Consider the following 27,500-nt stretch of genomic DNA (forward strand, 5'->3'; position numbering starts at 1 on the left):
AGAGATTTTATGCTTTTGACAATTAGAATAATTATAATTAATTATGGAAATAACATGCTACTGGAATTTCATGCCATTTGTAGAAATCTCTCCATAAATAAACGAGAGCTAACATCTAAAAAGGCGTTTAAAATGCGTAAAACTTGTCTAACTGCTTAAAAACTGTAAAACCCAACATACATGACATACAGAACGTTTAAAGATCCTTCTAGAGGAACGTGTAATAAGAAGATAACTGAAGACAGCAGTGGAGCGTACCAACAGCAGTTCTAATTCCCTGCAACTCCAGAGAACTGAAACAGCAGTCGCTTTATCGAAAGCGTTCAAGCTTTAACAGTCTTCCTGTAGCGTGTGCACAGCGCATAGCTCCTTTATGAAGCTTTATGAACTCCTGTGTTCGTCAGGTGGAGTGAAACTTTACCGATTCAGTGCAGCTCGAGCGGCGGGGTGGAGTCAAACCCCCGCGTTCGGGTCGCTCCGTGTTTAGACGGGCGTGTGCTCCAAAATAATCCTCCTGCAGATTAAAGAACAGACCAGTGAATTAATTTCCTCAACAATAAAACAGGTGCAGTGATGAGACCTGAAACTGAAACTGTGATTAGGACACGCCCACAGTGAGGTGTGTGTGATGCAGGTGTGATTAGGACACGCCCACAGTGAGGTGTGTGTGATGCTGATGTGATTAGGACACGCCCACAGTGAGGTGTGTGTGATGCTGATGTGATTAGGACACGCCCACAGTGAGGTGTGTGTGATGCTGATGTGATTAGGACACGCCCACAGTGAGGTGTGTGTGATGCTGATGCGATTAGGACACGCCCACAGTGAGGTGTGTGTGATGCTGATGTGATTAGGACACGCCCACAGTGAGGTGTGTGATGCTGATGCGATTAGGACACGCCCACAGTGAGGTGTGTGTGATGCTGATGTGATTAGGACACGCCCACAGTGAGGTGTGTGTGATGCTGATGTGATTAGGACACGCCCACAGTGAGGTGTGTGTGATGCAGATGTGATTAGGACACGCCCACAGTGAGGTGTGTGTGATGCTGATGTGATTAGGACACGCCCACAGTGAGGTGTGTATGATGCTGATGTGATTAGGACACGCCCACAGTGAGGTGTGTGTGATGCTGATGTGATTAGGACACGCCCACAGTGAGGTGTGTGTGATGCAGATGTGATTAGGACACGCCCACAGTGAGGTGTGTGTGATGCTGATGTGATTAGGACACGCCCACAGTGAGGTGTGTGTGATGCAGATGTGATTAGGACACGCCCACAGTGAAGTGTGTGTGATGCTGATGTGATTAGGACACGCCCACAGTGAGGTGTGTGATGCTGATGCGATTAGGACACGCCCACAGTGAGGTGTGTGTGATGCTGATGTGATTAGGACACGCCCACAGTGAGGTGTGTGTGATGCTGATGCGATTAGGACACGCCCACAGTGAGGAGTGTGTGATGCTGATGTGATTAGGACACGCCCACAGTGAGGTGTGTGTGATGCTGATGTGATTAGGACACGCCCACAGTGAGGTGTGTATGATGCAGATGTGATTAGGACACGCCCACAGTGAGGTGTGTGTGATGCTGATGTGATTAGGACACGCCCACAGTGAGGTGTGTGTGATGCTGATGTGATTAGGACACGCCCACAGTGAGGTGTGTATGATGCTGATGTGATTAGGACACGCCCACAGTGAGGTGTGTGTGATGCTGATGTGATTAGGACACGCCCACAGTGAGGTGTGTGTGATGCTGATGTGATTAGGACACGCCCACAGTGAGGTGTGTGTGATGCTGATGTGATTAGGACACGCCCACAGTGAGGTGTGTATGATGCAGATGTGATTAGGACACGCCCACAGTGAGGAGTGTGTGATGCTGATGTGATTAGGACACGCCCACAGTGAGGTGTGTGTGATGCTGATGTGATTAGGACACGCCCACAGTGAGGTGTGTGTGATGCTGATGTGATTAGGACACGCCCACAGTGAGGTGTGTATGATGCAGATGTGATTAGGACACGCCCACAGTGAGGTGTGTATGATGCTGATGTGATTAGGACACGCCCACAGTGAGGTGTGTGTGATGCTGATGTGATTAGGACACGCCCACAGTGAGGTGTGTGTGATGCTGATGTGATTAGGACACGCCCACAGTGAGGTGTGTATGATGCAGATGTGATTAGGACACGCCCACAGTGAGGAGTGTGTGATGCTGATGTGATTAGGACACGCCCACAGTGAGGTGTGTGTGATGCTGATGTGATTAGGACACGCCCACAGTGAGGTGTGTATGATGCAGATGTGATTAGGACACGCCCACAGTGAGGAGTGTGTGATGCTGATGTGATTAGGACACGCCCACAGTGAGGTGTGTGTGATGCAGATGTGATTAGGACACGCCCACAGTGAGGTGTGTGTGATGCTGATGTGATTAGGACACGCCCACAGTGAGGTGTGTGTGATGCTGATGTGATTAGGACACGCCCACAGTGAGGAGTGTGTGATGCTGATGTGATTAGGACACGCCCACAGTGAGGTGTGTGTGATGCTGATGTGATTAGGACACGCCCACAGTGAGGTGTGTGTGATGCTGATGTGATTAGGACACGCCCACAGTGAGGTGTGTATGATGCAGATGTGATTAGGACACGCCCACAGTGAGGTGTGTGTGATGCTGATGTGATTAGGACACGCCCACAGTGAGGTGTGTATGATGCAGATGTGATTAGGACACGCCCACAGTGAGGTGTGTATGATGCAGATGTGATTAGGACACGCCCACAGTGAGGTGTGTGTGATGCTGATGTGATTAGGACACGCCCACGCTGTACCTGTGTGGTTGGTCCCAGATGGAGTGATGTGCTGCCACTAAATCTTCTCCCTGTCCGCTCCTGACGCCTAGACGGGAAACAAACACACAGCGAGTGAAGAACAGCGCACAGTCAGTTACCTGCTCCAGGTGTGAGGGTTTTATACCGACATCATGACTCGTGTGTGTGTGTGTGTGTGTGTGTGTGTGTTCATGTTGTTTCAGCAGAAGTCAAAGAGAAAACACAGTGTTGGTTTTGTTATTAAAGTTAAACCGGCAGTGCATCTCTCTGCACCGTGTGTGTGTGAGTGTGTGTGTGTGTGTGTGTGTGTGTGAGTGTGAGTGTGTGTGTGTGTGAGAGACACCTGAGATGAGTGTGTTTGTCTTTGTTCCTCTCGTCGCTGCTCCTTCACCGGGATCTTCTCCGGAACAGCTGCACTCCTCCATCAGCTCCTCGTCTTTCTCCTCCAGCTGCTCGCAGATTCCTCGCTCTGCACTCGCACTCGGTCCAGGCGTCCACTCCGCTTCCTGATCAGATCCTGCGCTCACACTAACAAGCAGCAAGTCGCTCGTGTCACGTGTAGTTTGTGTGTTGTGGGCGTGGCCTGTTATGAGACGCCTGGCTTTACACATCAGCACGTGCTTCTCGTGTTTAAAATCTTATTGTACGTTTCACTTGCAAAGAAAATGACCAGTCGCCTGTTCGAACGCAGGATTATTCTCGTGCTTTTATTCAGTAAAACTTAGTACCTCATTTCATCCATAATTTATTTTAACAGTTATTTTTTTTTACTATTATTTTATGTTACATATTTACATAAAGCGATGTTCAGTTTAAGGAAGGTACTGTGTAAATAAAAATTATTATTGTTGGTGGTGATTTTTATGACACCAATATCAGCAACACATTAAAAAAACATAATAATTATAACAAAATTAGGGAAAGGAAAACAAATGAGGAAATGACAACCTATAAAAATCTCCGTGTAATAAGTAAACTTTAAAACTTCATAAAACCCAAACTAAAGTAAGGAGTGAAGTATTTATCAGGACCATGTTTCTGCTGGATTTTCAGTCTTAAGGTCGAGTCACTAACACAGCGGTGAGTATAAATTACAATAAACTCAGTAGCTTAAGCATTTTAGTGTAAATACCGAACATTAGCTTCTGACTCGTTTAAAACATGTTACAGGCTCTTCCATCGTTTTTGTGCAAAACAGGATGAGAAATGTGATGAGAAAATTCTAGAGGGAAGACAGGAAGTGATGCAGTGGGGCAGAGACGGAGTCCCAGAGACAGGAGCAGGAAATCAGACTCCACACGGACAGGAAGTGTCGGATAGAGGGACAGGGAGACAGACGGAGTGTGATGGAGGTGTAGAGGAACAGAACACGTACTCTGTAATTACTGCGGCTCCTCTCACGGTTCTCTGTGCCTCGGGGTTCTCCAGCAGGCCCTGCAGAACCTCATCCAGGGTGGAGTGCGCTCTGTGAGGTCATGTGACTGTTTATTACACACTGATCCAACATTCAGAGCTAACGACGCCAGAGTGGAGTTAATGATGTTTACCTTTTCGTCTCCTCTAAGGACCTGACAGCGTCGCAGGAAGATCGGTCCTTTTCTGTGGCACGTTCTAACGCTGCAACTTTACAACACACACACACACACACGCACACACACACGCACACACCTTCATTCATCTCTGATTATCTCACCGGCTGTGTCTCAAATCCAGTTTTAACATCATGATGGTGAAGGGTTAAAAAAATAATAATAATAATTAACTAAAAATGTATCTCATTTAGTTAAATACAAACATTATATATATATTATTTATAATTAATTATGATATATCTGTAATATTAATGTTTATTATTATTATTATTATTATTATTATTGTTACCTGCCTGGCTGTGTTCCAAACAAATATATAAATATATACTATATTTATTAAAAAACATGTTAAATTTAATAATATTTATTATTTATACATAATATTAATATTCACCATTAATGGCTGCCCGGCTGTGTTCCAAATCAAGTTTAGCTTTTGCCGTTTACTCACAGTTATTTAATATATATCTAAAATATTAGCTGTTATATTTTTGATTAAAAAAAAAAAAAATTATCTCAACACTATTTAGTAATTTAATTTTATAATTAATTCTACATCATTACTTTTCTAAATTTTATTTCGTTTATTTATAGAAACTGTGGTGTTTCAAAGCAATTCGAGCAGCATTTAACTGCACAATAACAACAACAACAACAACAATGATAATAATAATAATAATAAGCTCAGTTTGTACCTCTCTGAGCTGGATCAGGACGTCGTGTCTCTTGCTCTTCTGGAATTTCTTCCCCGTACGATTCTCCATCTGACTGCTGAGCATCTGACGGTTCTTTACTCTCCTCCTCTTCCTCAGCGAACACGTCTTCATCCTCATCCTCATCCTCATCACCACCCGCCGCTGCTGAGAGAAAGTGGAGTGCGCGCTCGGGGTTTTGCCCAGCAGGTGGCGTTAGCGTTATGTAACTGTGTGTTAAAGCCGTGTGGTTTATACCCTCGTCTCTCGCCGTGATGAGGACCGGTGCAGCGGCGTCAGGAGGATCACAGCTGTCTCGCGTTGTGTCCTTCATCACCTTCTCCTGCTCCTCCTCTTCCTCACACACTGCTCTCTCAGTCTTTCCTGAAGGACGTGATGCAGATCAGAGCTTTTATTAATAATTAATTAATTAATCTTTTATTTTAGTCATGGCTTTGTAGCAGTCAGAGGTAAAGCTGGAACTTTAAGTCTCCCGACGTCTTCAGGACAGAGGAGTTTACGCTTCTTTGCGAGAATAAAGAGAAGCTAGTGAAGGAACGACTGTTTATAGCTGCTGTAACGTAAGCGACAACAGGAACTGTAATGATAATATGAATTACTCGCAGTATTCAGCACTACAGCGTAATACAGTACAGTAGTGTTGTAGTTATATCAGTGTGTGTGTGTGTGTGTGTGCTGTAAATAACACAGTGTGTTACGCTGAGTGTGTTATGTGTGTTTTAACTCCGTCCTGCCTGGTGTGTCGGTGAGATCCCGGCTCGTCTTCTCCTCACTGTGTCTGACCCCTGAGCTGGCTGTAGTGAACTCTGGGTTGCCAGAGCTGGGCGTGTCTGAATCCCCCTGAGGAGAACTCCTCTGAGCGGGAGACTGGTGGACGCCGGGCACTGACCGATGTACCTGAACACAGAGATAATACAATAAAAATGTGATAAAGGTGAACTGAAGCGAGCAGCTCGTCTTTATTCGGGTGGAGCGCGCTGACCGGGTCGGTGTGCTCCAGTCTGGCCGTGTTGTAGCTCTCGCTGTGGGACGGAGACTCGGCGCTGCGCCACGGAGACGTCTCCATCAGAGACTGCAGGTGAGGGACGAGTGGGGAAACACACACCTCCCTGCGGGGGGCGCTACAGCCTCGACCTGGTGCACACACACACACACACACACACACACACACACACACAACATATGGGTTATTATTACACAGACTGTACATTAAAGTAGATTACGTGTACAGGTGTAGGTGTACCTGTGTGTGTATGCGGGCTCCGTGGGGTGCTGTTGCATGGTGGGAAATGCGTGCTGCGTGGGCTGGGCCGAGCTCCATCCTGCCCCGCCCACTCCTGCAGCTGTGCAGGTGAACAGGTGATGCTGGAGAGATCGGCTATATCTGCCACGTGACTGCTCCTCACACACACACACACACACACACACACACACACACACACGAAAAGATATTTCCAGAAACTATTTATAGGTTTAACATCCTGTAGTGTTATAAATTACAATAAAACATTGATGTTGAAGATTGTTAAATTTAATTCTAAGTTTTAATAACTGATTTTAAATGCTAAAATAAACCACGTGTGTTCACATTAGTGATTTTAACACAAGCTAATTCACTTTTTCATGTGCTTTCCAGACATAACTAATGCTTTTTTTTTGTATTTTTGGTGACTTTTCGGAACAGGTGATTTTCATTACGAACGTTATCAGGTGATTTCGCTGTAAATGTTTATCCAACTTTAAAAATTGATCACAACAGAGGAAGCAATACGAGATGCTAATGCTAATGCTGTTCCCGTGGCGACCCTGAAGCTAGAACAGCAGCTCTAAGAGATTTCCGTAACGACATCAGCCCATGAGAACATGTGTGTAAAGGTGAGACAGTGTGTGCAGGTGTGGACAGGTGTGTATTGCTCTTTACCTGGTGGTGTGTACAGACGGCGGTACTGATTCTGCTTCAGTGTGTTCTGGCTCCTCGGGTGAAGACCGGCACTCTGAGCAAAACACACACTTTCAACATGTACAAGGATAAAACAAAATCACTCCGTAGGTCACCTGAACGCCTCAGGTGGAGAGTCAGTGCCTCTAAATCAGCACCTCGTACCTCTGAATGTCGTCGCTGCGGTCATGTTCGGGCGACACACCTCCATCGTCACGTCCGGATCATCCCCTGAATTCGACGTCTAACGGAAAACACATTCATAATAATAATAATAATAATAATAATAATAACTTCCATCATTGTTCATTTTATTTAAATACTAAAATTATATTACAAAATAAAAATGATCCATAAAATGAAATCAAAATAAAAATTAAATATATAAAAGAAAAAGTGTATTTACTCAAAAGTTAAATAATTTAATTTCATCTATTATATGTATTTTTAATCTTACTCAGCTTAATAAAATAAAATAAAATTAGCTCAATAAAATAAAAAAAAATTAAAAAAACTGGTTTGTTTATTTATTTATACAAAATTATAACATTCAATTGTTCAGTTACTTAATGTCTGAAATGACTTTACTGTCAGTATTGGATTCTATAAATATAATAATAATTATATAAATCTGATTATGATTATTATTGTGCAGTTCACTGAGTGTTTATAAGCGTGGTATTAAACAGTTATGTGTGATTATAACGTTCATCACAATGATTTAATTTGTGTGACGTGTGTGTGTGATGTGTGAGTGTGTGTGTGTGTGTGTGTGTGTGGTGTGTATGTTTGTGTGTGTGTAGTGTACAGGTTCAGTTTGCAGGGCTGTGTGTGTGTGTGTGCGTGTGTGTGTGTATGTGTGTGTGTGTGTGTGTATGTGTGTGTGTGTGTGTGTAATGTGTGTGATGTGTGTGTGGTGTGTGTGTATGTGATGTGTGTGTGTGATGTGTGTGTGTGATGTGTGTGTGATGTGTGGTGTGTGTGTGTGTGATGTGTGATGTGTGTGTGTGATGTGTGTGTGTTTGTGTGTGTGTGTGATGTGTGTGTGTGTGATGTGTGTGTGGTGTGTGTGGTGTGTGTGTGTGTGATGTGTGTGTGATGTGTGTGTGATGTGTGGTGTGTGTGTGTGTGATGTGTGTGTGATGTGTGTGTGATGTGTGGTGTGTGTGTGTGTGTGTGTGATGTGTGATGTGTGATGTGTGTGTGTGATGTGTGGTGTGTGTGTGTGTGATGTGTGTGTGTTTGTGTGTGTGTGTGATGTGTGTGTGTGTGATGTGTGTGTGATGTGTGTGTGATGTGTGGTGTGTGTGTGTGTGATGTGTGTGTGTGTGTGTGATGTGTGTGTGATGTGTGGTGTGTGTGTGTGTGATGTGTGTGTGGTGTGTGTGTGTGTGATGTGTGTGTGATGTGTGTGTGATGTGTGATGTGTGATGTGTGTGTGATGTGTGGTGTGTGTGTGTGTGATGTGTGTGTGATGTGTGTGTGATGTGTGGTGTGTGTGTGTGTGATGTGTGTGTGTTTGTGTGTGTGTGTGATGTGTGTGTGTGTGATGTGTGTGTGATGTGTGATGTGTGTGTGGTGTGTGTGGTGTGTGATGTGTGTGTGATGTGTGTGTGATGTGTGTGTGATGTGTGGTGTGTGTGTGTGTGATGTGTGTGTGATGTGTGTGTGATGTGTGTGTGATGTGTGGTGTGTGATGTGTGTGTGATGTGTGTGTGATGTGTATGTGTGTGTGTGATGTGTGTGTGTTTGTGTGTGTGATGTGTGATGTGTGTGTGTGATGTGTGTGTGTTTGTGTGTGTGTGTGATGTGTGTGTGTGTGTGTGTGATGTGTGATGTGTGGTGTGTGTGTGGTGTGTGTGGTGTGTGTGTGTGTGATGTGTGTGTGATGTGTGATGTGTGATGTGTGTGTGATGTGTGGTGTGTGTGTGTGTGATGTGTGTGTGATGTGTGTGTGATGTGTGGTGTGTGTGTGTGTGATGTGTGGTGTGTGTGTGTGTGATGTGTGATGTGTGTGTGTGATGTGTGTGTGTTTGTGTGTGTGTGTGATGTGTGTGTGTGTGATGTGTGTGTGGTGTGTGTGGTGTGTGTGTGTGTGATGTGTGTGTGATGTGTGGTGTGTGTGTGTGTGATGTGTGTGTGTGATGTGTGTGTGATGTGTGGTGTGTGTGTGTGTGATGTGTGTGTGTGATGTGTGATGTGTGTGTGTGATGTGTGTGTGTTTGTGTGTGTGTGTGATGTGTGTGTGTGTGTGATGTGTGTGTGGTGTGTGTATGTGTGTGTGTGTGTGTGTGTGTGTTTGTGATGTGTGTGTGTGTGTGATGTGTGATGTGTGTGTGTGATGTGTGTGTGTTTGTGTGTGTGTGTGATGTGTGTGTGTGTGTGTGTGATGTGTGTGTGGTGTGTGTATGTGTGTGTGTGTGTGTGTGTGTGTGTGTGTGTGTGTGTGGTGTGTGTATGTGTGTGTGTGTGTGGTGTGTGATGTGTGATGTGTGTGTGTGTGTGTGTGTGATGTGTGTGTGTGATGTGTGTGTGTGTGATTTGAATTAAGTGTACCTGTGAAAGCTCCTCTTTAGTGCCGGTGTTTTCCAGGTTGTGTTTTGGAGTGTAGAAGATGCTGGAAGGTTCCACAGGTGACTGAGGGTAGTCTGAGTCCGAGTCCGAGTCCGAGTCCGAGTCTGAGTCCGAGTCTGAGTCTGAGTCGTCCTCCTCATGATAACACACACACACACACACACACACACACACACCACAGAGTAAATATGTGTGATACTGCAGTCATATCAGTGATGAGTGTCGTACATAGCGTTACGTAATTTTAAATGAATGCCTTTAGTATGAGATATACGTTTCCTTGGTGTGTGTGTGTCTATTACGCTGAAGGTACATAATGACGGGTTACCCCGTGTTGACCTTTGACCTCTGACACAGCGTTGGGCAGAGTGAAGGTGTGATTGATGGTGTGGAAGTCTGCGCTCTCTTCACTCTCGCTGTGCACACCTGGTGGAACAACGATAACCACTTTACCTGTCTGTCTGTTTATCACCTGTCTGTCTGTTTATCACCTGTCTGCCTGTTTATTCTGTTTATTACCTGTCTGTCTGTTTATCACCTGTCTGTCTGTTTATTCTGTTTATTACCTGTCTGTCTGTTTATCACCTGTCTGTCTGTTTATTCTGTTTATTACCTGTCTGTCTGTTTATTCTGTTTATTACCTGTCTGTCTGTTTATCACCTGTCTGTCTGTTTATCACCTGTCTGTCTGTTTATTCTGTTTATCACCTGTCTGTCTGTTTATCACCTGTCTGTCTGTTTATTCTGTTTATTACCTGTCTGTCTGTTTATCACCTGTCTGTCTGTTTATTCTGTTTATCACCTGTCTGTCTGTTTATTCTGTTTATCACCTGTCTGTCTGTTTATTCTGTTTATTACCTGTCTGTCTGTTTATCACCTGTCTGTCTTTTTATTCTGTTTATCACCTGTCTGTCTGTTTATTCTGTTTATTACCTGTCTGTCTGTTTATCACCTGTCTGTCTTTTTATTCTGTTTATCACCTGTCTGCCTGTTTATTCTGTTTATCACCTGTCTGCCTGTTTATTCTGTTTATCACCTGTCTGTCTGTTTATTACCTGTCTGTCTTTTTATTCTGTTTATCACCTGTCTGCCTGTTTATTCTGTTTATCACCTGTCTGCCTGTTTATTCTGTTTATTACCTGTCTGTGTGTTTATCACCTGTCTGTCTTTTTATTCTGTTTATTACCTGTCTGTCTGTTTATCACCTGTCTGCCTGTTTATTACCTGTCTGTCTGCCTGTTTATTCTGTTTATTACCTGTCTGTCTGTTTATTACCTGTCTGCCTGTTTATTCTGTTTATTACCTGTCTGCCTGTTTATTACCTGTCTGTCTGTTTATTCTGTTTATTACCTGTCTGTCTGTTTATTCTGTTTATTACCTGTCTGCCTGTTTATTACCTGTCTGCCTGTTTATTACCTGTCTGCCTGTTTATTACCTGTCTGTCTTTTTATTCTGTTTATTACCTGTCTGTCTGTTTATTACCTGTCTGTCTGTTTATTCTGTTTATTACCTGTCTGTCTGTTTATTCTGTTTATTACCTGTCTGTCTGTCTTTTTATTCTGTTTATTACCTGTCTGTCTGTTTATTACCTGTCTGTCTGTTTATCACCTGTCTGTCTGTCTCTGTCTAAACTGATTAACACTAAGAGTGAGTTCCTGCTCCACCTGCGAAGCTTTTGAACAGCCGCTCCAGCTCTGTGTCCTCTCGTGCATCCACCGGGGGGCGCTGCTGCTCCTGCACCTCCTCACTGTCACTGCTCCCCACCAGCGCCCCTGCTGCAGAGCTCAAGAAACCCCGCGCCATCCGGGCCACTGCCGCACTCACCTCACCTGCTCAGGTAAGACGAGTAACAATATGAATAAACAACAACAACAACACTAAACACTAAACTTTAATGCTAAAATAATTACGGTTAAATAAGTAGATGGGTAAAAGGATGGATTTTTTTTTTTACGCTGTTACTCCAGCAGGGAACAAAATACGTTCAGACGCAGAAGGAGCTGAACTGAATTAGTGACAAAACCAAGAAAAAAAAAGTAAGAAATAAAATTAAAAAACAGGTGGAAGTGGAACACAGAGGTCAGCTGATAACGATGTTAATTAGTGTGCTTTCTTTTTTTTTTTTTAAATGAGTGTAGCTTTATTTCTTGATGAATCTGATTCATTATTCTACTCACTGGTCCAGTTGCGCTCAGCGCGGTGGTTTTGCGTCAGCTCCTGTGATGTACATCTCGCTGACGACTGACGCAACCTGAAATTATAACTCTAATTTATAATTATAAACTTTAGAATTATATACGTACAGCTTTAGTAATCTGGAGTAAACCCTGTGCTGTGCGGGATTAACACGTGCACAGAGATCTGACCCTGAACACTGTGTGTGGTATAAACTCACTCTGCTTGTGTGTGTGTGCGTGTGTGTGTGTGTGTGTGTGTGTGCGTGTGTGTGTGTGTGTGTACCTGTCACACTCCTCAGTAAATCTGACTGCCTGCTCCTGTCCTCCCCTTGTCCTCCTGTCTCTCTCAGAGACGTTTTTATCGGCCTGTCAGAGGTAAACATGCTCTTGGCTCATTCTACACACTCACCTAACGCGCTCATTAGAATATTAGGCCACGCCCATCATCATCATCATCATCAGTACAGATAATCAGTTCATTAATATTATTATTATTATGAGTTTAATACCTCAGAACATTCGAAGCTCTCCTCTCCGGCTGAGCAGAACTCTGTGACTTCCTCTTCCGTCTCCTGAAGCTCCACACTGGGTACGTACTTAGATGGAGGTCCCACTGCTTTCAGCACCACCACCTGTCTCTCTCTCCGCCCGTCCGACCCGTCCGGCTCGTCAAACTGCGGGACGCCGGAGCACGTGTTTCCCGTCATCCTCGACTCAGAGAGCTCTAAGCTGCTCTCCACCTGCTGCAGCAGCACCTGAGACACTTTGAGGTTCAGGACGATGGAGCTGATGTGGTTGGAGATGGAAGATTGGGTCGCCACATGACGCTCTTTCATCTCTTCTTCTTCTTCTTCTTCCGTGTCCTCTTCCTCTACGGAAGGAGGGCGGGGCGACAGGCGCCACTCATCCAGGGGAAGGATGTCCCGGAAGGAAATGTCCTGCAGGAGCTTGTCGGCTGAGGTGCGGCTCTCCATCCTGTCGTTCTGGAGATTTCTGACGGAACTTGTTTGCTTTGTTTCTTTCTCCAGGAAGCTGTCCAGGTCTCGGAGCTGGTCCAACACGTCCTGATCCAACACCTGCTGCTCATCTGGGGGAAAAAAGAAACGTTCCTAATGGAAGCTGAAAACCATAAAGCTACAGGTTTAAATCATCACAGGGCCACATTAAAAGACACATTTTTGTCTATTTGTGCATAAAAAGGTTCAAAAGTCGGATTTATATCAAATCTACAAATGGAATGTGATCTTACATCTCCGCTTCAGACTTAAGGCCACGCCCCCTACCTGAGTCAGGTGTGGCGTGACACCAGACTCTGTTTTCAGCTGATCGACGATGTTCGCTGTAAAGTCTTTTCCTGATAGAACACAACTCATTTTCCCCTTGGGGTCAATAAAGCCAGAACCCCACAGCTCTGTGCTGCTGAAATATCCTCGTTACAGTCTCACCTGGCTGCTCAGTGTCTCTGTTTTCCCTGCTCTCTGTGCTCCATCTGTATGGGCTTGACCTGGCCAGTAGGGGGCGCATTTCACTCCTCCTCCCTCTCTCGCTCAGCTCCTGTCATTACCACAGCAACACGCAGCTAAACCTCACCGCCACTCCGCTACACAACTCCTTTCTCATTATAGCAAACGCTAATCTAATATTTTCACTCAGGTGTCTGTTTTAACAGTTTAAACAGAGATCCAGTGTGTCAAGTTCAAAGTGTGTTTTATTAGCAGGACTGTTTAGTAATCATGTTGTAAAGAATATAAAAACAGATAAAATGCAAGAAACAACAAATAAAGAACAATATAAACTAAAAATTAGTCTGAAGGATGAAAAATAATGGATTTTATATATATATATATATATACAGTTCTGTGCAGAAGTCTGAGGCAGATGTAAAGAAACGCTGTAGAGTAAAGACGCCTTCAGAAATAATGAAGTTAAATGTTTCTACATTTTAAAATATCCTATAAAGAGCAGTAAACAGTAATAAATGAAACAAAGTCAGTATTTAATGTGACGATCCTTCACTTTAAATAAATAAAGCAGTATCTGAGGTGCAGTGTGTGCAGTTTTATAAGGAAATGAGCTGGAAGTGTTACTGAGCATCTTGCAGAAGCAGCCACAGTTCTTCTGGAGACTTTGACTGTCGACTCGCTTCTTATTTCTGCAGCGAAACCCAGCAGCCTTCATTCTGTTTTTATCTGAAAAGTGTCTCTTACGGAATCTGCTGCTTTCTTTACTGACATACAAACATTTTTCTGTAACGTTTCATTTTGTGCTGGAAAACTAATGTTTGGAATCTAAAATGTTTTTGTACTGAATCAATAATGTAGAAGTCAGAAAATAAACATCTATAACAAAGTTTGTAGTAAAAAAAAAAAAATAGGGTGCCAAAACTTTTGCACAGTAGTATATATATATATATATAAGTATTATCTTCTTCGTTTGTTCATCTACCTGTAGCGCATGTTGAATGTTCAGCCAGTTGAAACAGCGTTTCTCTTCATACTTTACACCTGTTTACGTGAATGATATCTAACTGAATCGAGTGAAGAATGCCAAAAGACTGTAGGGTGTGTGTGTGTGTGTGTGTGTGTGTGTGTGTGTGCTGTGAGACGTGTTTTTTTCTGTGAAGAAGTCACCCTGAGGTCGGAGCGCAGTGTGTATCTCAGGTCCTGGAGGCTGCAGGTTCTCTCCTGAGCTCTGGGCTTCAATCCGTTCAGCAGCAGGTCGTAATACGGCTGTGGCACGGCCGGATCCACGGCGAGAGACTGACCTGCGTCTACGGCCTGCTTTATCCAGCCTGGATTCACAGAACCCCACGGAACGGCGTCTACACACACACACACACACACAGTTAGGAACAGTTCCTCTGATGTTCCTGTAATTGCTCTACATTATCTCTTTGATATGATGTATGTGTTCAGTAACGTGTGTGTAAGTGTTTACTGCAGGATTACTGCATAAAAACACACACCAGTTGTGTAAATACGGTTTAAACACTTCGCTCTGGAAAACACCAAGTGAATATTTAATGAACAAGACTTTTCTATTTTAAAGATTATTTATTATGCATTAATAATTTTTAGACATCTTCTCGTGTACTGCTCTTTAGAGTCTGTTTTTATACTTTTACAGAAACTCTTCAGGTCATTATTTTTGAAAGTGATTTTTGCTTTATGGAAAATCTTTACACGACACTAAGACTTTTGCACTTTTGCGCAGTCCTGTGTTTTTGTTCTTGAATACGTTACTTTAAGGAACCGTCGTTGATGTAACGTAAAATTTTCGCGACTCGTGGAGCAATACGAGCTCAGTAGCCTACTTTCCTACCAAAGTGACACCAGGTGCAATTAATTATTGCTGTGTAGGTGCTGTTGGTGTGAAGAGAGCACTAATGTGCAGCTCCTATACCATGTGTGTGTGTGTGTGTGTGTGTGTGTGTGTACCAGTGTAAAGCTCCTGTATCAGAGCACAGATGCTGTAGAGATCAGCTTTTCCTGTGCATGATTTCCTCCTGATCACTTCAGGAGCCGCCCAGTTATAGAGCATCACAGGAACGGGCAGAGCGGAGGAGGGACTGCAATCGCTGCAGGGACAAAACACACACTAACACCTAAACACACACACACACACACACCTGGAAATGCTCAACATGACGTTAGATAAACAGTACTGAGAGTTATTATGGAAATGTAGTTGGAAGAATTCTGAGAACTCTGAGAGAGAGGAATTTATATGAAGGGCGTGGTCTTTCTGCCAAACTTCACTTATTTCATGTGTTTCATTTCACAGCGCCGCGTTTTTCTCCTGTTCTGTGTTTCTCCTGTTCTGTGTTTCTCCTGTTCTGTGTTTCTCCTGTTCTGTGTTTCTCCTGTTCTGTGTTTCTCCTGTTCTGTGATTTGATGGTTAAATTCACTAAATCTTGCTAATTTTTTTTCCTATATAAAGGAATAAACTGTTTGATATGGGTTCCACATAAAGCATCATTAAACATAACACCATGTTGCGTGATCTGTACGTTATATATTATATATTATATTTATATTAAACCTGATTGGCTCTTGTGACGGCGCAGCGACAGTTTCCATGATGTCAGGAAGCGAGGCGTGATCTCACCTGGGCACCATGAAGCCGAGGCCGGTGACCTTAGCGACCCCTGGGTGTACGATGAGGACGGAGTGAGAGGAGAGGCAGCGCAGCACCAGGGTTCGGCTGTGCAGGTAGAACAGAGCTTCACACACCTGCAGGATCAGTGACAAAACCTCGTACACCTGCAGGACGGGGAACTCCGCTCGCTGGTGCGCGCACACACGCACACACACACACACACACACTCTCTCTGAGTCAGTGTGTCAGAAATAGACGTCCTATATTCCAGTAAACATGGCATGTCCTTGCTGTTTAACTGGTTAAATAAGAGCATTTCTGTCATTTTATTAGGACTTGAGCTAACAATTTTATATAAAGACTACAAAAAGCTCTATATAATATTTTTACAAATCTACAACATTTAATAATATTTTTATCTAATAATAGTTTTACAGATCTACAGCATTTAGCAGATTCTCTTATCTCTAACGATTTACAGAAAAGACAAAGTGACAGAGGAACTAAAACAAAACATTCAGGAACATCAATAACTCCTGCATTTTGCTTTTATATATATATATAAAAATAAATGATTAAAGTTCTACAAGTTACTCAATACTACACCACAGCGCTGCTGAATTCTGGACTGTGATTGGTCGTCAGGTGTTGATTAGTTTTCTATAACAGCAGCTCTGACAGTAGTGCAGCTGCAAATCACACCGTTTCTATAGCAACAGCTGATTTACAGGGACGTGTACGGCGGACACTCCGCTGATGATAAAATGTTTGAATAAAACTGTTGATACGGTGAAGAATTGTAAAGTAAGGAGATGTTTATGTAACATTGATGGAAGGAGTCTCCAGTGTCAGAGGTAAAGCTGTAACTTTAAGTTTTCCGACATCTTCAGGACAGAGGAGTTTACGCTTCTTCTTTGCAGTTTCTCTGTAAAATGAGTAACAAGCTGCTATTAAGTTGAAGAGAGAGAATAAAGAGAGGCTGGTGATGGAACGAGTGTTTACAGCTGCTATAACGTAAGCGACAACAGAAACTCACTCTTTTCATAAACATTAAATGTAACTATAAATGAGTAAAAAGTAAGTTCTTTAGAAATAAAAAGTGTAATAGTTGGTAAACTGCTGTGGTGTAAGAGGAATAAAACACTTGGGGACGTGCTGTTATAGGAAAGTAATCAACTTCAGGGTGGGATCAGTATCTGTGTGTTACCTTGTGGTACAGCAGCGTGTACAGCGAGCCCACGTGCACTCTCTCGTACACCAGTTTGTTCTGCTGGAGATCATTAGAAAAGCTCACTGCCATCAGCTGCAGAAGGTGGGGGTGGAAGAGCCGACTACAACACACACACACACACACAAACACACACACACACACACACGCTCGCTTATCAGTAATGTCTTTTATCAGTTTTTACACCAACACGTGCCATTTGTACTTTAAAACTCCGCTTAATGGAGCAAAATCATTTCTAATCTTGTTCCGGTTTGAGTTAAAACTTAACCCAGGTCTTATTTTGACTTGGACGGGACGGAAAGGGTTAAACCCGGGACACGCGGTCTCGCTGCTTCAGCTCTCTCCTGGTATTTCATGGTGCCGTGTTTCAGTGGAAATGTTGAACCATCATCACTTTTGCCAGGAAAAGAAGTCAGTGAGTCATTACCCATGATGCAGTAGGAGCAGTACGAGGTGTGTGTGTGTTTGTGAGTATTCACCAGCAGAAGCCGAGCTCGGTGACGAGCTGGTCGGGGAAGCCGTGTTGCTCGGCGTGTTGGTGCGCGTCGTCGGTCTGCAGCTCCTTCACCGTCACGCGGCTTCCTCTCCAACTGTAGCTGAGGACGGGAACGACGTCAGTCTTTAGAACCGCGTCTTATAAAGCACACGTGTTAATTCAAGCATTCAAGCTCCTTCACTCTGAACACGTTTAAAAAATTACGCATTTCATTCTAACGCATCAGTTTATTGCATTCATCATTTATTGCGCTATTCCCGGTGCATCATTTATTCATCCACTCTCTTCGTGCTTCTTTACACTTCTGCCTTCAGATGAAGGAAATGAATCAGGAATGAACAGGAAGTGGTTGTACTTGGTCATTTTGGTGAAGGATCCGCACGGGAACGAGTGCAGAGCTTCGTCTTCAGCCTGTAATAACTCGGAGTCTGATATTAGTGGCACGGAGGCGAGGACGCCTGCAGACATCCCGGGCTTCTCCACACACAGCTGTGACGGAAACAACAACAACAACAACAACAACAACACAATTATTAGAGAATTTGTTTTATTTTTTGTGACACTAGATCAGAAACAGAGTGGTGTAGATTTACTAACGCTGGTGAAGGTGCTGTTAAATGCTGACTGTCGTTATTTATTAATCAGGAAGAGCGTTTAGCGTCTAGAATAAATCAAAGCGGCGGAGATGTTCGAAAATCATCCTTCAAAAACTGTTTTCCGACTGGTGGATGAAAGGACAGTTTGAGAAACTAAATCGTTCTTTCTGTAAAGTCAAGTCTTTCTAAACACTTTGCGTTGTTATGAACATTTTCACAAACATTTCACTTCTCAAGTGAAAAACAGGAGCATTATTACTGTTGCTTTGTGCTTAGATTTATTCTTATTTCTTATTTATAACTGTGACTGTAATAAAACATGGCGTTAACGTCGATACTCACCTTTCCAAAGCCGAAACACTGGACCGTGTCAGAGACGGATGATTTCGCGGTTGGTTTCTTGTTAAAAACCACGTCAGAGACCCTAAAAACCAACACAAACTCGCAGCTGCACGTCACATTACACCATATATAAGAGTTTAATATGTGAGTTACAGTCACTTGTATTTATATTATTATCGCATGTTAAATGTAGACGTGACTCACGGTCTGAGGAAGTCCAGGCGCGACGGCGAGCGCAGGAGAGTCTTGGAGGAAGTCGGAGTGACGCGTCTCTCTCTTGGCGGCTGCGACTCAGACAGATTCCTCATGACTGATATGCAGCTGTTAATGAAACTGACCATCTAAATCATTACAGAGAAAAAAAACACTACAGCGTTATTAAAATTAATCTTCTAATCGAACCCTGTGCGTCAGACTTTAGGCCACGCCCCCTACCTGACTCCAGTGTGGGAGGATTTACGCATGTTTAGAGCTTCATGCTGAACTGGGGGCAAGAATAAGCTTCTCTTACTTGTTAGCTACATTATCTGCAGTGCAAAAAATTAAAACTTGAATATCGAGCAAACCCACCCTTCACTTGAGTGTTCCATTCAAAGCCACGCCCCCAAAGCACAGGTACACAAGCTGCACCTGAAGAGGTGTTCTCCTGAACTGACAGGTGACGTAACGGACAGGTGTGTTTACAGATGCCTCCTTCTACAGATGTTAGTGATCCATTTAATCCGTTGGGTTTTTTTTTGTGTTTTGTGTTTTTTACTGACCGCTCCCTCGGTGGTGAATCAGTAGATGGTGTGCAGGAGTTCAGGCACTAGGACCCTGTCTCACTACACACTGTGACGCTGATGACTCAATTCCCGTCACCATGACGACGTACTCGCGCTGTAAAACGTCACCGCTGGCGTTTATCACCAACAGTCAGGATCGATATCTTTCTGACGTTATATATCGTATAAATTTATTAGCTTAATCACAGGCGTTTCTGTCACGGTGCTTCGAGCAGGATCGTAGCTCGCTAGTGGATTTATTTAAATCATTAAACACTTAAAAGCCGTTAGACTCAAACACGCCGTATACAGAACGTCAAATAAAGTTAAAATCGCTAACGTAAGGAATCATCTGAGAGCCACAACAACCATAACAAGCTCCTGACGTTTGTAGACAAAGCTGGCTGAGAGTTCGTCCACCATTTTGTTCAAGCTTCAGAAAGTATGACGTCATTTCCTGTAAGGGAACGTAGCGAGCGTCGATGCTCCCTGGTTTTTGCGGTGCATTGTGGGATTTTTTAGGGAGCAAATGTTCCAGTGCACTGGAAGGATTTTGCCCTTAAAATGGCCGCCTCCCTGATCAGCGCCCTGAGTACTGAACTAGCGAGCCGAGTGAGACGCGCTCTCAGTCTTTTCCCTGGTGTGAGTGTGTGTGTGTGTGTGTGAGTGTGCGTGTGAGTGTGTGTGTGTGTGTGTGTGTGAGTGGCGGTCGTGTTACGCACCTTAGCGCTGTGCTCCTGAGCTCCGATCTCGGCCCAGTCTCTCGGCGTCCTGCCCTGATCGTCGTGAAGTCGCAGATCTCCTCCTGCCTCCAGCAGCTCGCTGAGCAGCCACGTGTTACAGGAGAAGACGGCGGCGTGGACCGGAGTGCTCCAGTCATCACAGCGGCTAGAGGAGAGAAAACACCGACGCGACTGACTGCAACATGCTCTAATATCTCTAACAAATCCATGTGGAGACAAATTCAGTACTTCAGTACAGAACACTGAGCTGTGGGATAAATTCAGTACTTCAGTACAGAACACTGAGCTGTGGGATAAATTCAGTACTTCAGTACAGAACACTGAGCTGCAGGATAAATTCAGTACTTCAGTACAAGAAACAGAGCTGTGGGATAAATTCAGTACTTCAGTACAGAACACTGAGCTGTGGGATAAATTCAGTACTTCAGTACAGAACACTGAGCTGTGGGATAAATTCAGTACTTCAGTACAGAACACTGAGCTGTGGGATAAATTCAGTACTTCAGTACAGAACACTGAGCTGCGGGATAAATTCAGTACTTCAGTACAGAACACTGAGCTGCGGGATAAATTCAGTACTTCAGTACAGAACACTGAGCTGCGGGATAAATTCAGTACTTCAGTACAGAACACTGAGCTGCGGGATAAATTCAGTACTTCAGTACAGGAAACAGAGCTGTGGGATAAATTCAGTACTTCAGTACAGAACACTGAGCTGCGGGATAAATTCAGTACTTCAGTACAGAACACTGAGCTGTGGGATAAATTCAGGAATTCAGTACAGAACACTGAGCTGTGGGATAAATTCAGTACTTCAGTACAGAACACTGAGCTGCAGGATAAATTCAGTACTTCAGTACAGAACACTGAGCTGCGGGATAAATTCAGTACTTCAGTACAGAACACTGAGCTGTGGGATAAATTCAGTACTTCAGTACAGGAAACAGAGCTGTGGGATAAATTCAGTACTTCAGTACAGAACACTGAGCTGTGGGATAAATTCAGTACTTCAGTACAGGAAACAGAGCTGTGGGATAAATTCAGTACTTCAGTACAGGAAACAGAAGCGTGGGATCGTACTGATTGGGGTCGGCTCCGTACTGAAGAAGCAGCTCAGCCACAGCGCTGAAGCCGAGCAGAGACGTGCAGAAAAGAGACGTCTGACCGAGATGATTCACACAGTCCACATCCACACCTGCACACAGGAGACAGATGAACCACATTAACACACTAACACACACTAACACACACTAACACACATTAACACACATTAACACTCTGACACACATTAACACACTAACACACATTAACACTCTAACACACATTAACACACATTAACACTCTGACACACATTAACACACATTAACACACATTAACACTCTAACACACATTAACACACATTAACACTCTGACACACATTAACACACATTAACACACATTAACACACATTAACACTCTAACACACATTAACGCTAACACACTAACACACATTAACACACATTAACACTCTGACACACATTAACACACATTAACACACATTAACACTCTAACACACATTAACGCTAACACACTAACACAGTCCACACCTGCACACAGAAGACAGATAAACCACATTAACACACATTAACACTAACACATTAACACAGTCCACATCCACACCTGCACACAGGAGACAGATAAACCACATTAACACAGTGACACGTTAACACACATTAACACACTGACACACACTAACACACTGACACATTAACACATTAACACACATTAACACACTAACACATAAACACACTAACACACTGACACAGTCCACATCCACACCTATACACAGAAGACATATATACCACATTAACACACATTAACACTAACACACTAACACAGTCCACATCCACACCTGCACACAGGAGACAGATAAACCACATTGACACACATTAACACACATTAACACTAACACACTGACACGTTAACACACATTAACACACTAACACAGTCCACATTCACACCTCTACACAGGAGACCGTTGTGTGTTAAACCACATTAACACACATCAACACTAACACATTAACACAGTCTACATCCACACCTCTACACAGGAAACATATATACCACATTAACACACATTAACACTAACACTCTAACACATAAACACACTAACACACTGACACATTAACATATAAACACACCAAACACACTAACACACTAACACATTAACACATTAACATATTAACACACTAACACACTGACACAACTGACTCAGAATCAGGAGATGTGTTAGAAATGAAAAATTAAACTGACACGCAAATCATAATAATAATAATAAATTATGAATATATTAAACGATCTCTCCCAGAGCCTCTGTGTGTCTTTACCTCGCTTGAGGAGCTTCTCTGCTTTGTGCAGGTTTCTCTCCCGGGTGAACTGGTGCAGCTGAGCCGCAGCACCTCCGGTTTTGACGGAGCCCAAGCGTACGGGACAGGGCACAGCGGGCACAGCGGGCACAGCGGGCACGCGCGACATCTCCACGCCTCCACACGGCCCTGCCGAGGACATTTAATCACCAGCCTCCTTCATTCACTGCTGATTACTCACACACACACACACTGCTATCACACTTAATTTACACACCAGCACACCGCGCAATACGCTGATATCATGATAAATTATTAAAATATCAAAACACATTTTTCACTTTTCAAGATATCGCAGGTATTGTCCGTATTTTTATATCAATTACAAACTACAATTTTAAAAATCTTCACAACATATATATTTAAACACAACATATATAGTCTTCTATATTTATATATAATATAGTAATACACATTGTGTATCGTGGAAATGACTTAAAGTATCGCGATACGGTATTTTTAATCAAATCGCCCAGCTATAACAGATTAAATGTAAATTATGCACAATTTACTCCATGTAGCTGAACTGCTACATTACTTTAGTAGCTTTATTCACTAAATCGTGGACGTTTTAATATCATAAACATCATTCATATCATAAAAACAGAATAAATCCTTTTATCATGAACTGCGAGATTAGCCGTCTCGTGCGCTAGCTAGGACAGCAGAATTAGCGAACTAGCTAACGTTAGCATAACTAGCTACTTCACAAACAACCTACTAGCTAACAGTCAAAATGGTTTCTGATTTCTTTAAATTGTTTACATGATAGATTAATGAACTGGCAATTTAATTATTTCACAGAAATATCCATATATGCGGTTATTATTTTAGTATCTTCCTGACATACCTGGCTAAATATGTTAGCAAGTTTTGCTAGCGTAACGCTCGCGCTGGAAAAACCGGAAGTAGTATCTCTCGATCCTTGACGGTTGGTGATGTAATAGCTGTTGTCAAAACATGTTTTTTATATATATTAACACACGTAATTGATAAATATATGTTGAGATATTAATCTTTATTTATTTAGTTTAAATTGTGCTGGAACAAATGATACAGCAAAACTGGCGGGATTTTTTTCCCTCCATACTTGTATTTCGACAAGACCCGCCCACATCGCTAGTACTTTATCGTTTTTAATATCAATATCGTTTCAATTGCTGTATAATATGAAGATCTGTAATAATTATTATTTATTTTTATTAAACAAATCTTAATCGTCGAACTCGGCTCAGTTCAATGGCCGCGTCCTGGGAAGTTGCCCTATCCAAAATGGCAGCGAGACCGACGCAATCAGGTGTCACCAACCAATCAGATTATTTCACGTGACTTGAACTTGCAGCCAATCCAATCCCAGGAAGGCGTGGGTGGGAAGGAGTGGAAGGGGGGAGGGGGTGTGATGGAGTGAGGGGAGGGGAGGGGTATTCCACCCACCGCTGTGTGTATAGGAAGTGATGTGGTAACTTTTTGAACAGATGTGTTAGCTAGCAGGCTAGCAAGAAAAGAAAAGAAAAAAAGAAAAGAAAGAAAGAAAGCACAGACGAGATGAGCGCCGGAGAGCACCACAAAGCGGCGTCAGTGTCAGTGTCAGGGTTAGTGCTGGTGTTGGTGAGGTCAGAGAAAAGCAGAGAGTGCTGACAGTTCCGAGTTCGGATGTTGTTAGCATGTTAGCGCGCAGTTAGCAGGCTAACGCTAGCTGAGGGAGCAGTCCGAGCCGCCATGGTGTCCGAGTCGCTGCAGTGGCTGTGTCTGCTGACGCTCTTCCTCGCCTCGGTGGTCACTTTAATCATCTATTTAGTGCAGTATTTCGGTGTTTTCCGGAGCAGGAGCGGGACTCGGGCCGGAGGAGGGGAGTGTGAGGAGGCGGACCGGCTGCTGAGCTGGCTGCTGGAGCTGAAGAGCTGGAGGACGGAGTGGAGGAGAGCCTGGATCCGAGCCCTGAACCAGAACCAGAACCACTGCTGCAGCGCACAGGTGTGTGTGTGTGTGTGTGTGTGCATGGTGTCATACATGTCAAAAAAAAAAAGTTATAATCTGGATTTTACTCAAGTGTTTGAGCCATGCTGCATTCTAGTTTCATCAAAATATAAATAAACCTGATATAAAGTGAATTAAAGTTTAAATCAGTTTTAATCCCCATACACTAATAATAATAATAATAATAATAATAATAATAATAATGTAGTGTTTGTTATGGTGTGTATGAGACACGGTCATATGACTGCACACAGTTTAGGGAAAAAAAAACTCCAGTATGAAATCAACTCCAGTGCAAAAGTTTGTGCCCCCCATGTTTTTTCTTCAAATAGGGAAATAAATAACTTTTTTTTTTTTTTTTATAAATTTTGGAGTTTATCTATACTTTAAAAAAGTCTGTCAAGTTTACACAAGTCCAGAACAGAGACGATAAAAGGATGGATTTGATTTTAAGAACTGTAAAAAAACAAAAAAAAACTGGATGTATAAGTTATTACAGAATATTTATATCATATTCAATATGGTGGATGTGTTTATATTTGTTTGTATTTTTTAAAAACTATTAATATTAAGACACGGTTTAACCATTTTTGTGATCATTAACAAACACAAGTGAAATCTAAAACTGTAAATGTCTTGCTCATGTTTGTTTTCTGTCTCTGTTTGTTCTAAGGGTGTGCAAACTTTTGCACTCGACTGTATAATTCAGCGTTAGAGATTCTGCTGTGTGGAGTCCAGTCCAGTCCTGAACACGTCAAATAAATAATAAAGACAGTAATAATAATAATAATAATAATAATAATAGAGATATTCAGCACACTTGCAGCAGCGTTAGAGCGTTCCTGTTCAAGTCTGGGAAAAAAATAAAATAAATGGGAAAAAGATTTTGTTGTTATTATAGTGTTCCAATTTTCCGATCGATTTTTCCGAGAGTTGATGAAGTTAACGAGTTTTAACGAGGAAGAGTCAAATGAACGTCTTCGGTGTTGTTTGTGTTAAATGGGTGTGACAGAAGTGTAGTATTTTTCTCCACGTCGTTCAGTGCGAGTCATAAAACGATCATCAGCACTGAACAGGGAAAGTTCTGGAAAAAGTGAAACCGTGTGACAGTGAGGGAGCAGGAACACCGTCGCAGTGTTGAATTAACACCTGCAGTACTGCGTAGAGTAAAGTGTTAGTGTTAGTGTTAGTGAAGAGAAGAATAAACACTACACATGCTGAGTGAACACTGAGGATTTCACTGCGAGCTCTGTGTAATAAACAGCGTATAACAGTGTGTGTATGTTGTTATAACTCTGTGTGTGTGTGTGTGTGTGTGTGTGTGTGTGTGGTGGTAGGGAGCGATCCAGCTGGTGTTTGAGGAGGATGGTGTTCAGTCGTCAGAACTCAGCGTCCATCACGTCTCCAGCTTTAAGAGATCACCTGGACGGAAGGTGTGTATTCTGTTTATTTGTTTATTTGTTTGTTTGTTTGTACACACTCGGCGTCAGGGTCTTCGTCACATCACCCTGTCTAACGGCTCGAGAACCCGCGGTTCTAGTTCTCTTTCAGTGATGATCAGTTTATAAGCAGCAGGTCTTCTTGCTCTTCTTGGTGCTGATTTTGAGCAGGTGCTCAAACCCTTCGAGAACCTTCAGTAGTGAAGGAGGAGGTTATTAAAGGTGCGATAAGTAACATTAGCTTAAGTAGGTGGGGGTTTTATTTAGTTATTTACTCACTCACTCACTCACTCATCGATCCTGTGATCGAGAGCGTGTGTGTGTGTGAGAGAGTGTGATGTATGGTGAGAGGGTGGGTGTGTGTGAGAGCGTGTGTGTGAGAGCGTGTGTGTGAGAGCGTGTGTGTGAGAGCGTGTGTGTGAGAGAGGTGTGTGCAGTGTGTGTGTGTGTGCAGTGTGTGTGTGTGTGTGTGAGTGTGTGAGAGAGGTGTGTGCAGTGTGAGTGAGAGTGTGCAGTGTGTGTGAGCAGTGTGTGTGTGTGCAGTGTGTGTGCAGTGTGTGTGAGTGTGTGAGAGAGGTGTGTGCAGTGTGAGTGTGTGTGCAGTGTGAGAGAGGTGTGTGCAGTGTGTGTGAGTGTGTGAGAGAGGTGTGTGCAGTGTGTGTGAGTGTGTGAGAGAGGTGTGTGCAGTGTGTGTGTGTGTGTGTGTGTGTGTGTGTGTGAGTGTGTGTGTGTGTGTGAGAGAGGTGTGTGCAGTGTGTGTGTGTGTGTGTGAGTGTGTGAGAGAGGTGTGTGCAGTGTGTGTGCAGTGTGTGTGTGTGCAGTGTGTGTGTGTGTGTGTGTGTGAGAGAGAGGTGTGTGGAGTGTGTGTGTGTGTGCAGTGTGTGTGTGAGTGTGTGTGCGTGTGCAGTGTGTGTGTGAGTGTGTGAGAGAGGTGTGTGTGTGAGTGTGTGTGCAGTGTGTGTGTGAGTGTGTGTGTGTGCAGTGTGTGTGTGAGTGTGTGTGTGTGCAGTGAGTGTGTGAGTGTGTGTGTGTGCAGTGAGTGTGTGAGTGTGTGTGTGTGCAGTGAGTGTGTGAGTGTGTGTGTGTGCAGTGTGTGTGTGAGTGTGTGTGTGAGTGTGTGTGCAGTGAGTGTGTGTGTGTGTGCAGTGTGTGTGTGTGAGTGTGTGTGTGTGCAGTGAGTGTGTGAAGAGGAAACTGAGAGACCGCTGTTTAAAGTGGCCTCTGTGGTCATGGTGACGGTGACGGTGACGGGCTGCGGGGCGTCGAGCTGCAGGGTGACGTGTCACTTCCTGTGCTGCTCCTCGGCTCCCGGACTGTGAGACTCTGCTGACTGACGATCAGAACAGTTTCTCCTCCAGTTTTACGCTCTGATGCAGTAAAGCGACAAACCCAAGTGTTCTGTTCCAGCACATTCCCTTTAATCTCCCCCCGGGGCTTAATCTCCACCCAGGGTTTAATCTCCCCCCGGGGTTTAATCTCCCCCCGAGGTTTAATCTCCCCCCGAGGTTTAATCTCCACCCGAGGTTTAATCTCCCCCCGGGGCTTAATCTTCCCCCCGAGGTTTAATCTCCCC

The 27,500-nt window shown here is 43.5% G+C and overlaps 3 protein-coding genes across 4 annotated transcripts in view; 1 reads left to right on the forward strand and 2 right to left on the reverse strand.

Moving 5' to 3' along the window:
• The window catches only part of LOC128321036 (heterogeneous nuclear ribonucleoprotein U-like protein 2), a 5,711-nt gene extending 204 nt beyond the window's left edge, over nucleotides 1-5,507 (reverse strand). The window contains exons 1-7 of the mRNA XM_053241548.1: nucleotides 5,385-5,507; nucleotides 5,130-5,291; nucleotides 4,390-4,465; nucleotides 4,218-4,307; nucleotides 3,186-3,370; nucleotides 2,843-2,909; nucleotides 1-514 (exon numbers count right to left, since the gene is read on the reverse strand). The exon at nucleotides 1-514 is cut by the window's left edge and continues 204 nt beyond it. Coding sequence (XP_053097523.1) covers nucleotides 484-514; nucleotides 2,843-2,909; nucleotides 3,186-3,370; nucleotides 4,218-4,307; nucleotides 4,390-4,465; nucleotides 5,130-5,291; nucleotides 5,385-5,460 — 687 coding nt within the window. The 5' untranslated portion in view covers nucleotides 5,461-5,507 and the 3' untranslated portion in view covers nucleotides 1-483. The remainder of the gene's footprint in view (nucleotides 515-2,842; nucleotides 2,910-3,185; nucleotides 3,371-4,217; nucleotides 4,308-4,389; nucleotides 4,466-5,129; nucleotides 5,292-5,384) is intronic.
• Nucleotides 5,508-5,855: 348 nt separating this feature from the next.
• On the reverse strand, nucleotides 5,856-23,931 carry LOC113523729 (inactive serine/threonine-protein kinase TEX14). Its single transcript, XM_053241464.1, has 23 exons — nucleotides 22,473-23,931; nucleotides 21,187-21,301; nucleotides 20,086-20,251; nucleotides 18,804-18,940; nucleotides 18,600-18,681; nucleotides 18,017-18,150; nucleotides 17,645-17,761; nucleotides 17,142-17,265; nucleotides 15,944-16,122; nucleotides 15,274-15,413; nucleotides 14,467-14,657; nucleotides 13,282-13,390; nucleotides 12,346-12,923; nucleotides 12,120-12,202; nucleotides 11,837-11,910; nucleotides 11,324-11,488; nucleotides 9,989-10,086; nucleotides 9,643-9,795; nucleotides 7,252-7,330; nucleotides 7,069-7,141; nucleotides 6,391-6,545; nucleotides 6,130-6,281; nucleotides 5,856-6,044 (listed from the first exon to the last, which is right to left on the reverse strand). The coding sequence occupies exons 1-23, from the start codon at nucleotides 22,651-22,653 to the stop codon at nucleotides 5,856-5,858; spliced, it is 3,474 nt and encodes a 1,157-aa protein (XP_053097439.1). The 5' UTR covers nucleotides 22,654-23,931.
• Nucleotides 23,932-23,964: 33 nt separating this feature from the next.
• The window catches only part of LOC113523717 (C2 domain-containing protein 2), a 20,987-nt gene continuing 17,451 nt past the window's right edge, over nucleotides 23,965-27,500 (forward strand). Inside the window, exons 1-2 of one of the 2 annotated variants that reach the window (XM_053241267.1) lie at nucleotides 23,965-24,485; nucleotides 25,826-25,921. In XM_053241267.1, the coding sequence (XP_053097242.1) occupies nucleotides 24,231-24,485; nucleotides 25,826-25,921 (351 nt within the window). In that variant the 5' untranslated portion in view covers nucleotides 23,965-24,230. The remainder of the gene's footprint in view (nucleotides 24,486-25,825; nucleotides 25,922-27,500) is intronic. The other variant, XM_053241266.1, reaches the window with a different exon arrangement.

This window comes from Pangasianodon hypophthalmus, chromosome 17 (assembly GCF_027358585.1).
Source record: "Pangasianodon hypophthalmus isolate fPanHyp1 chromosome 17, fPanHyp1.pri, whole genome shotgun sequence".
NCBI lineage: Eukaryota > Metazoa > Chordata > Actinopteri > Siluriformes > Pangasiidae > Pangasianodon > Pangasianodon hypophthalmus.

Excerpts from the sequence above, each read along its gene's own strand:
- LOC113523729 (XM_053241464.1), bottom strand. The coding sequence starts at position 22,653 with ATGTCCTCGGCAGGGCCGTGTGGAGGCGTGGAGATGTCGCGCGTGCCC. Across the intron at positions 12,203-12,345 it reads AGAGCTTCGAATGTTCTGAG|GCCGATAAAAACGTCTCTGA; the intron begins GTATTAAACTCA and ends TACCTCTGACAG. Across the intron at positions 11,911-12,119 it reads TTTACTGAGGAGTGTGACAG|GTTGCGTCAGTCGTCAGCGA; the intron begins GTACACACACAC and ends TTATAATTTCAG.